This window comes from Chinchilla lanigera, unplaced genomic scaffold (assembly GCF_000276665.1).
Source record: "Chinchilla lanigera isolate Chin_1 unplaced genomic scaffold, ChiLan1.0 scaffold00057, whole genome shotgun sequence".
Lineage (NCBI taxonomy): Eukaryota > Metazoa > Chordata > Mammalia > Rodentia > Chinchillidae > Chinchilla > Chinchilla lanigera.
The window spans coordinates 4,028,944-4,039,566 of record NW_004955458.1 but is presented as its reverse complement, the minus strand read 5'-3'; the positions used below and the strand labels follow the sequence as shown (position 1 = coordinate 4,039,566).

Here is a 10,623-nt window from a genome sequence, read left to right as displayed (position 1 = left end):
TTTATCAGTACATTCATTCATTTATTTTGCTTGTTGCTGAGACAAAATATCCAACACCCAGAGTTTAAGTAGGAAAGGTTTATTTGTTTGTTTGTTTCTTTGTTGTTTTTTTGAGACAGGGTCTTGCTGAGTAGCCCAGGCTGGCCTCAAACTTGTGGCAATCCTCCTGCCTCAGCCTCCCAAGTGTTGGGACTACAGGTGTGTGCCGTCATGCCCAGCTAGGAAAGGTTTATTTGGCCTATAGTTCACAGAAGTTTCTGTCCATAATTGGCTGGCTCCAAGGCAGGGTGGGACATGGCAGAGGGGCAACCGTTCATGGAAGGCAGAAGGGAGCAAAAGCAAGAAGGGACTTTGGCAGTGTCTTTCTGCCCCTTTTATCCTATCTAGGCTACTTAGGGCAGGTAGCACTCACACTCTTAACCCTAATGCCCTTTATCCTAGCATTGCACCATCAGTCAGTTCCAGCAACACACACTCTAAATCCAGCCATCCCCAAAAGCCCCACCTATGACTGCTTGAGGCTTTGGAGGCTATCTAGACCTAAGCCGAATACTTACTTTCTTATTTTGCAGTCCTGGAATTGAATGTGGGGCCCTGTGCATGCTAACGGAGTGCTTTACCACTGAGCCCAACCCCCAGCTGTGGGTTTTTTTGGTTTTTTTTGGTACCGGGAATCAAACCCAGGACCTTGCACTTGCCAGGCAGGCACTTGTGCTGCTCAGCTATATCCCCAGCCCCCCGTGTTTTTTGTTTGTTTGTTTGTTTGTTCGGTACCAGGAATCGAACTGAAACCTTGCACTTGCCAGGACTGTGTTTATTTTTAATAATGACTGAACATCATTTTTTTTTTTTTTGGCACTGGGAATTGAACTCAGGACCTTGTGCTTGCCAGGCGGGCGCTTATGCTGCTGAGCTATATCCCTGGCCATCATTATTAATCAACTCAGTAGAAAAACTAGAACCTTAGGGCTCAGCAGCAAAAGCTCCTGCCTGGCAAGCACAAGGTCCTAAGTTTGATTCCTGGTACCAAAATAAATAAATAAATAAATAAATAAAAGAAAAAAGAAAAGAAAAGCTAGAACCTTGACAATCACATAAACACATGTCCATGTACATGTCCCATCCCACCCCTTTCTCCTAAACCAAGATAAATACCATCTTGACTCCTATGTTTATTCTTTTTTTGTGTAGCTTTAGCTCTATGTGTATTCTGAAAGTCATTTTTATTTTAGTTTTTTAATTTTATAAAAAGATAATTTTCATATTTAATTTTTTGGAACTTTTTCTTTAATTTTTTTACTAACATTACCAAGATTCATCCTTTTTTTTTTTTTTTTGGTCTTTTTGAGACAGGGTCTTGCTATGGAGTTCAGGCTAGTCTTGAACTCACTTTGCAGCCCAGGCTGGCCTCCAACTTGCAAAGATCCTCCTGCCTCAGCCTCCTGAGTACTGAGATTACAGGAATGCCTGGCTCATGCCTATTATTGAGTGCCATTGTGTTGATTCACTCATTTCGACTGCTGAATAATAGTCTTTTTTTTGACAAGGTCTTGCTCTGTAGTATAGACTGGCTTGGAACTTGCTGTGTAGCTGGAAATGGCCTCAAACTCATGATCCTCCTGCTTCAGCCTCCTGAGTGTGACTATACACCATTTTTCCATTCCTTTGTTCTGTGGTTGATGGTGTGCCTCTGTGCTGCTCTATTCTCTTTTTTTTGTCTGCTTCAGGTTTATTTGTACAAAGAGCACAGGAGGACACCAGCCCTCCCCACTCCACCCCACCCGCTGCAGATGGTAGCCCAGGGGTCACACCGGTCCTTCTGTCCTCTCATTGGCAGATAGAGGCCTGTACTGTGGCGCCTTCACAGGGGCTTGGGCACCTTTGGAGCCTGAGCTGGAGCAGACACTGGAGCAGCAGCCTGAGCCCGGGCCTTGGTTGGAGCCTGGGCCTGTGGCCGGCAAAGCCTGAGACCTTTGGGACTGTGGGCACGAGTACCACTTGCAACAATCCTCCTGCCTCAGCTTCCCAAGTGCTGGGATTACAGGCGTGCCCCACTACGCCCGGCAGATCTCTGTCATAAAATGAAAAAAGGAAGAAGAAATGTGTGTGTGAATCTTCACGAGCTGGTGCTATTCTGTGTTCCAAAGTGATTATCCCAATTTATACTCCCACCAGTAATCACAGCTTTCTGTCACTTTGTTTTTTGAGACAGGATCTCGCTATGTAGTGTAGACTAACCTTGAACTCGTAGCAATCCACCTGCCTCAGCCTCCCAAGTGCTGGGATCACAGGCATGTGCTACCACAGCCAGCTTTTCTCTTCCCCTCCCCTCCCTTCCCTTCACTTCCCTTCTCCCCTCCTGTCTCTTTTTTTTTTAATGGAACTGGGTATTGAACCCAGGGCTTCACACATCTCATGCATGCTAGGCAAGTGCTCTGCTACTGAGCTACATTACCAGACTTCCGATAGTGTGAGTGTGTGCACACGCACACATGCACGCTTGGTAGTGTCGGTTTGTATCCTCACTCACACCTGCACCGAAGTTGCTGTTGCCAGTCTCTGCCCTTAATGCCGTGGTATGTTATTCTGACCAGGAACGTTTTCTGGAGGTGGCGCAAACCCTGCACCTTCCCTGAGACCCTGGGACCTGGGAGCATCACTGGGTGAGACGCAGTGAGGGTCGCCGGCCCTGACATCAGGAACGGTGGGACTTCTAGATCACAAGTGACTCCAAGGAATGGTAATGGATTCTCTTTCATGAAATCAGGAGCAGCCGGGCGCGGTGGCGCATGCCTGTAATCCCAGCACTCGGGGGGCTGAGGCAGGAGGATCCTTGCCAGTTTGAGGCCAGCCTGGGCTACAAAGTGAGCTCAAGGCCAGCCTGAACTGCATAGCGAGACCCTGGCTCAAAAGGACAAAAATAAATAAATAAATAAAATAAAGTGAAATCAGGAGCCTTTGTTCCCTTGGGTGTCTGTGTTCTTAGCAATTCTTCCTGCATGTAGACGGGTTAGGGGGGCATGGAGATTTAGGACGTCAGTGTCTGGATCATGGCTGTATTAGAGGAGTGAGGTCTTCACATTGCTTCATACCCGTGACCTTAGTACCTCCCTCTCACATTTCCAGCCATGGCCTTGCGGATTAGGGAAGATGGAATACCACCCCACCTGCGGGGTGAAACTACTGACTGAGCCCTTTTCTGCGAGGGTCCAGGCCCACTCCCAGCCCCTACACGGAGGACAGCTTCTTCCCCCATCTCCCTGTGTTTTGAATGGCCAGACGGAGGGTTTGGAAAGGAAGGTGCTAGCACGGGGTGGGGGTGGGGAACCCGGGCTTGGAGAAAGCCAGACACAGCAGAACTATTCTGTTCCAGAGCTGCAGGGTCCACAGATTCCAGCCCAAATCAGCCAATGGGAGAAGGCCCTCTAATCCCAGGGCACTAAAGAATTCTCTTCAGTTATCCAACTTCCCCACTGAACCCCACTCCTTACCCCCACCCCCACCCTCACCCCCGCCGGACTCAGAGGAGCCCGAGGCCCCCAGGAGCACAGCTCTATGCCCCATGCCGTGCACCCAGCTGCATGGAACCTCCAAGGCTTGAGGGCTGCTCTAACGCAAGTGTCAGTCAGGACTGTGAACCCCAACTTTGACGCACACAGGACAGCGTCTTCTTGTCCCTTGTCCGTGCGTCTCCGTCTTTGTGGTTTGTGGCTCTCTGGGCTCAACTCCCTGCTGAGGAGGGAAGGGAAAACCCAGCAGCTCCCTCCGACGTGTGAGCGTGGGTTCAACCCTCCACAGCCACGAAGGGGTTAAGAGGCTGGGCCAGCTGCCTGCGCCTGCCCCTCCCAGGGATTAAGAGTTCTCTATAAAGGGGCCTGTCCACCCAGAGCGGCCAGGGGGGTATCAGGGACTCAGGCACCGTGCCCATCCCCCTTGCCATGTGGGAGCTGCGGTCTGCCTCCTTCTGGAGGGCCATATTTGCTGAGTTCTTCGCTACCCTCTTCTATGTCTTCTTTGGGCTTGGGGCCTCACTGCGCTGGGCCCCCGGACCCCTGCACATCCTGCAGGTGGCTTTGGCCTTTGGCCTGGCCCTGGCTACATTGGTGCAGACAGTGGGCCACATCAGCGGAGCCCACGTCAACCCTGCGGTCACTTTCGCCTTCCTTGTGGGCTCCCAGATGTCCCTGCTCCGAGCCTTCTGCTACATGGCAGCCCAGCTCCTGGGAGCTGTGGCTGGGGCTGCTGTGCTGTATAGTGTTACCCCGCCCGCTGTCCGCGGAAACCTAGCACTCAACACGGTAACGGCTGGCTGAGGGGTTAGGGGAACCTGGTGGGCTGCTCTCTGTTTCTGATTCTCTGCCTGGTGCGGTGCGTGTGCATGTATGTGTGTGTGCGCGCGCGTGCGCGCGCAGGGCAGGTATGATGGTGCACACCTGTAATCCCAGCACTTGGGAGGCTGAGGCAGGAAGATCTCTGTGAGTCCGAGGCCAGCCTGAACTGTACAGTGAAACCGTGTCTCAAAAAGACAAAAAAAAAAAAAAAAAAAATTGTGTGTGTGTGTGTGTGTGAGACTTCGCGTGCATGCCTGCGTGTGCACGCGAGTGTGTATGTTCAAGGTGGGGAGGCACCTTGGAGGGGTAAGAAAACCATAGGGCCCTGAACTAAGAATCAGGGAAATCGGAGTTTGGGTCCCAGCTTCGCTCCCAACTCCTTTCAGGTTCTTAAGGAGCTGTATTTTACCTTGCAGGACCTCAGTCTCCTCTTCCACGTAAGTGGGTACAGTAATTCCTACTGCAGAGGAGTGCTGTGGGGAGAAATTAAGCTACGAATGTAATTACTATGACGGGGGTTCTGTGTCCTTCCTCCGCAAGGAACTGAGGCCAGAAGGCAAGCCCTGCCTGGCCCGGGAAGCCTGGAGGAGGTGACGCTGCGGCAGCCCCGCTGAGCCGCCCCCTCCTTCTTCCTCCGCCCAGTTGCACGCGGGGGTGAGCGTGGGCCAGGCTACCACAGTGGAGATCTTCCTGACGCTCCAGTTCGTGCTCTGCATCTTTGCCACGTACGACGAGAGGCGGAACGGCCGCCTGGGCTCCGTCGCTCTGGCTGTCGGTTTCTCCCTCACCCTGGGGCACCTCTTCGGGGTAAGTAGTGCCGGGGAGCAACTTCCGCTCACGGACTCCAGGGCCCCCAAACCTTCTCCGACTCTGAGGGGTTCTTCCTGCCCATCCCGCTGTCCGCATGACCGCTGCCCACCCCGCTCTGTTACCAGCAGGCACAAAGGGCTCAGGGCTGCACTGTCCCTCTTTGAGTACTGTTTCGTCCCTGACCTGCAGGTGGAAACGCATGCAGCCTGGAAGGGTTGGCATTTGCCTGTGGGTCACCATCCGGGAGTGCAGGCTGTCATGTAGGTTGTCCTTTCCTGCTTGCTGCTGGTGGAGACATAGTATCGGCTCTCAGGCCACGTGGGCTATGATGAGAAGCTGGGTGCAAGGGGTGGGGAGTTTTACAGCTGTTTCTTTCCCTCTCTCTCTCTCTCTCTCTCTCTCTCTCTCTCTCTGTTATTGCTGTTGAGACAGGGTCTTGCCATGTAGTTCAGGTTGGCCTTGAACTCCTGGCAATCCTCCTGCCTCAGCCTCCCCAGCACTGGGATTACAGGAGGATGTCATGTGCCTCCACACCTGGCTTACCGCTGTATCTCTTGCAGATGTATTATACTGGTGCAGGCATGAATCCTGCCCGCTCCTTTGCTCCTGCCATTCTTACTCGGAACTTCACCAACCACTGGGTGAGTGAGGGGGGAGGGGTAAGATCTTAGAGGCCTTCGGGATGGGGCTGGACTGCGGGTCCCAGGTTTGGTTCCTGCTTTCCTTCCGGATATACTGGCCGCCCTGCCAGCGCTCGGCTAAGGGGCTGGTGGAGAGCACGATTTGCCTGTTTGAACAGGTTGCACTATTTTGCTAGAAAGAGAGGGTCTCAGCTGGAAGTCATGATACATGCCTGTAGTCCCAGCACTCAGGAGGCTGACGTATGCGATCACCCGTGCCCAGAAGTTCAAGTCCAGCCCAGGCAATGTGGCGAAATCTTCTGTTATGAGAGAGAGGGAGAGAGACACACAGAGACAGAGACAGACAGAGAGGAAGCCAGGCCTGGTGGTGCAGACTTGTAATCCCAGCGCTTAGGAGGCTGAGACAGGAGGATTGCCACAAACTCAAGGCTGGCCTGAACTACATAGTGAGAACCTGTCTTTTTAAAAAAAAAAAAAAAAAGAGGAAAGAGAAAAGGAAGGACAGAGCAAAACAGAATAGAACAGAACAGAAATTAAGTAAAAGGTTCTTGTTCACATGGTTCCTTCTCTGGCTAGATACAAAGTCTAAAACTTCTGTTCTAGAACTCAGGGTGTGTAGGAGTGCAAAATACTCTGGCCCCCATCCCAGTTCTCACATTTACGAGTCCGTGTGTGACGGGGTAAATAATTCAATCTCTCTGAGCCTTGGCTCCTCTAACTATAAAACGGAGTGCTATGGGAAGTAAGTGTGAACGTTATAGGCCTGAAACATTTAGCACAGAACTTGGCATTCAATAAATACTGTTTATATTTATGCTGCTTGGCCATAGGCAAGATTTAACAAAAGATCTACGGAGCTGTCAGCCCACGTTCCTAGCAGCGCTATTCACAATAATCAGAGGTGAAAACAAACTCTGGTGTCTCTCTCTCTTTTTTTTTTCCCCTTGGTCTTTTTGAGACAGGGTCTCGCTATGCAGTTCAGGCTGGCCTTGAGCTCACTCTGTAGCCCAGGCTGGTCTGGAACTCCCAACGATCCTCCTGCCTCAGCCTCCCGAGTGCTGGGATTACAGGCATGGGCCATCACGCCTGGCTCCAGTGTCTCTTGATGGATGAATGGATAAACAAAATGTGGGCTCTACATACCTGAGATATTATTCAGCCTTAAAAAGGAAGGAAATTCTGACACATACTACAACATGGTAAACTTTGAAGACATTATGCTAAGTGAAATAAGCCAGTCATAAACAGACAAACTTCTAGACAATTCCACTTATGTGAGGTACTTGAATTCACAGAAGCAGAAGATAGAAGGGTGGTTGGTTGCCAGAAGCTGGGATACTGGGCGAACAGGCAGGTTGTTTAGTGGCTATGACATTTTAAAAAATTTTTTAAAAATTTTAAAAAATTCTGCAAGTGGGTTGTACAACTACATGAATATACCTAACCCTACAGAACTTCAAGCTTAAAAGTATTTATTTATTCATTTATTTATTTATCTGTCTTTTTGTCTTTTTGAGACAGGGTCTCGCTATACAGTTGAGGCTGGACTTGAGCTCACTTTGTAGCCCAGGCTGGTCTTGAACTCAAAAAGATCTTCCTGCCTCAGCCTCCTGAGTGCTGGGATTATAGGCGTGGGCCACCACACCTGGCCCTTTAAAAGTATTTAATAAGATAAAGTTTATGTTATAAAGTATATTTTACCATTCCAAAAATTTTGAGAGAAACAAACCATTGCAAACTGATGACAAATAAAATAATATGTGTTAGAAAGTATGGGATAGAGGAGTAACAACGAATTAGAAAAGACATGGTGAATTTGGAAGTACAGACAATGGAGTTTAAAAACAAACGGAGCCGGGAGTGGTGGCGCACGGTTGTAATCCCAGCGCTTGGGAGGCTGAGGCAGGAGGATCACTGCAAATTCGAGGCAGCCTGGGCCACAAAGTGAGTTCGAGGCCAGCCAGAACTGCATAGTGAAACCCTGTTTCAAAAAAGACCAAAAAATACCTGGGGTTGGAGCTCCATGATAGAGCACGTGCTTAGCATGTGTGAAGCCCTGGGTTTACTTTTTTTATTTAGTTTTTCCAGTCTGTTAGGCCCTGGCTTGAATATGTATCACCACACAAATAAAACCCCACAATGACTTCGTCCTAGACAATGCTCAGGTGCATGTGAAAACTGCACCTTGTCTTGACCTCACTGAGAGTGAGAGGAAAAGCAGCAGCCCGGCTGCTCAGCTCCTTTCCCGAGCCTGAGCGTGTCTGCTCTCTCCCCACAGGTGTACTGGGTGGGCCCAATCATTGGAGCGGGTCTGGGCAGCCTTCTCTACGACTTTCTGCTCTTCCCCCGGCTCAAGAGCGTTTCTGAGAGACTGTCTATCCTCAAGGGTGCCAGACCCAGTGATGCCAATGGACAGCCAGAGGGCACAGGGGAACCTGTGGAACTGAAGACCCAGGCCCTGTAAAAGTTCCCGCGGGACAGGGGGAGTAGAAAGCTTCTGGGTTTCGGTGGAGGGGACGAGCCAGTCCCCGGAAGAAGAATGAGACTGTGGGGAGGGGCATGTACTTCTTTCTTTTTTAACTTATGTGCGTGTTTCCCCCCTTTTGCTGTGTGAAATCTTTCAAGTTGCATTCATGAGCTGGTTGGTGCCAACTTCCCTTCCTCCCCATCCCACCTTCCTCCGCCGTGTGTGCAAGATTGTGCGTATGCATGTGGCTGGGCGTGGCCATGTCAGAATTTGGGGGCACAGGAGCTAGGGAAGGGAAAAGAGGTGCCAACATATATGTCCCTCCTCCAGCCCAGTGTGGTGAGCGCAGGGAACCTTAGGGTTAGGCCTCTGGGCTTTACCTGGCTTCTATTCAAGTTTATGGCTCTTGATTTCTGAGGGAGCAGGGAGGTAGGGAGTTACTCCTCCCAGGAGGCAGACGGACAGAGGTGAAGACAAAGCGTTGCCATGTTTGGGAGAAAGCACCCAAAGGGGTGGTGGTGGAGGTAGTAGCTCCAGATCAACATGCAAGTGTACCTACAAGGTTTGGGGGAGTTAGTGGGAGAATGTAGCCAACTTATCTCAGGGATGCTGGTCCCAGGGACTTGGGTGCGGAAGTGGCTCTGAGAAAAGTGAACACTGGGATTTGAGCTGTTGTGTAAAGCCACATAAACCTGTCTACATCCACTGGCTGGGTCGTCTGTTCATTCTGGTAAAATGATCTCTAGAAGGCCCTGGGGCAGGGAGCTCCCAACCTAAAGAGCAGGTGGGTAAACCTAGAATCTAGAAAATTCCTCATATCCCCTGGCAGATGGTATTTAAACCTCAGAATTGCTCCCAAAGATCAAACCAGAAAATCTAACTCCTGGAGCAAATTTAGCAGCGTGAATAGGGGGCAAAGAAGCTTTGATTTAATTTATTTAGAGCAGCCGGGCACAGTGGTGCACACCTGTAATCCCAGCATTCGGGAGGCTGAGGCAGGAAGATCACTGTGAGTTCGAGGCCAGCCTGAGCTACATAGTGAGCTCAAGGCCAGCCTGCACCACAAAGTGAGACGCTGTTTCAAAAAACAAAAATGTATTGAGCGCAAATCCAAACACTCTCCAAATGGCATCTGTCATCTTTCACCACTAGCTCTAGTCTTTTTATATGTCTTTTCATTTTTCTCTCATCTGTCCTTTTATTTCACAGCAAACCTCTGATAACTCTTCCTAATACCTCAGAAATTGATTTTTTTCTATTCAAGTGACTAGTAATTCAAGAGATTGTTTGGAGCCCTGTTTTATTATTGGCAAAATACACCACTTCAGGCAGAGACAAGAGACAGGAGACCCTCAACTGAATTATGAATATTTATTGATCGCTCCCTTTTATGAGCCTCCAGCAAACTTCACAAGCTTTAAACTGACACCTATAGCACGAGACACCCTAACTCCTTCCAACACTTCAACTCTCCATTTCCTTCCAAATAAAATATAACTTTTCAACTCACCCTTTAAGGTTTTGGAATAGTCCACTTTACTAGAAGGGGAAGAATAGTCCACTTTACTAAAAACATTCGCCTCTATTCGGACCTTGACTCCTATTATAATCCAGCAGAAAATTCTTAGCGCTGTGGCACTTCGGTCAATGTTGGAGATCAACTCTGATAAAACAGTCCTTGTGATCGCTTCCCTTTTCCTTACCTCCTCACCAACCACCCCCCCACTCGCTCGGAGCAAGTGGACCAGCCCGACTCGCCCCGCCCCATCTCTCACGCAGGCGGGGAGTGGTCCTGCCGGGCCAGTGGCGGGAAAGGCTGCAGAGCTGCTCCTGAGGGCTGCTCGCTCCGTGGGGCTCCGGAGGACCCACGGGGAGTGGGTGAGTGTGGCCATAGGGCTCTGAGTGGGCTCGGGTCCCCTCAGAACCGCGGGGGGCAACTTGGGTCGTGCGGAGTCTTCGTTCCCGCCACTCTGGTTGAAAGGCAGGGGGCGGGGCGCGTCTATGGACGCGCATGCGCAGCGCCGTTCCGGGCGCGCTGGCTGCCGGCTCCTGGCTGTGCAGCTCTGCGCGCCTGGGCTTCGCGCAGGCGCAGCTGTGATGGGTAGGAGCTGGGAGCCTCAAAAGTAGAGCGGGGCTTCCGAGGGATTTCCGATCGTAGCTCACCATCCAGTTGAGATTAAAAAAAAAAAAAAAAGTTGTGCGGCTTGTGATTCTCAGGCGTCAGAATTCACGGGGAGCTTGCTTTAAATCTTGGATTTGTATAGAACATTCCCTTCCCTGGGGATTTTCATAGAACATTCCCTTCGGATTTGTCAGTGTCCATTAGACACTGACTAAGCGTCGTCTGGAGTCTCAGCTCTTTTTTTGTTTGTTT

At 50.4% G+C, this 10,623-nt stretch overlaps 2 protein-coding genes across 2 annotated transcripts in view; both read left to right on the top strand.

Moving 5' to 3' along the window:
• The first annotated feature begins 3,910 nt into the window (after positions 1-3,910).
• Positions 3,911-8,948, top strand: Mip (major intrinsic protein of lens fiber). The gene is made up of 4 exons (XM_005397314.2): positions 3,911-4,298; positions 4,974-5,138; positions 5,702-5,782; positions 8,061-8,948. The coding sequence occupies exons 1-4, from the start codon at positions 3,939-3,941 to the stop codon at positions 8,244-8,246; spliced, it is 792 nt and encodes a 263-aa protein (XP_005397371.1). The 5' UTR covers positions 3,911-3,938; the 3' UTR covers positions 8,247-8,948.
• Positions 8,949-10,043: 1,095 nt separating this feature from the next.
• The window catches only part of Timeless (timeless circadian clock), a 30,381-nt gene continuing 29,801 nt past the window's right edge, over positions 10,044-10,623 (top strand). Inside the window, exon 1 of the mRNA XM_005397313.2 lies at positions 10,044-10,127. The gene's annotated coding sequence lies outside the window, so the exon portion shown is untranslated. The remainder of the gene's footprint in view (positions 10,128-10,623) is intronic.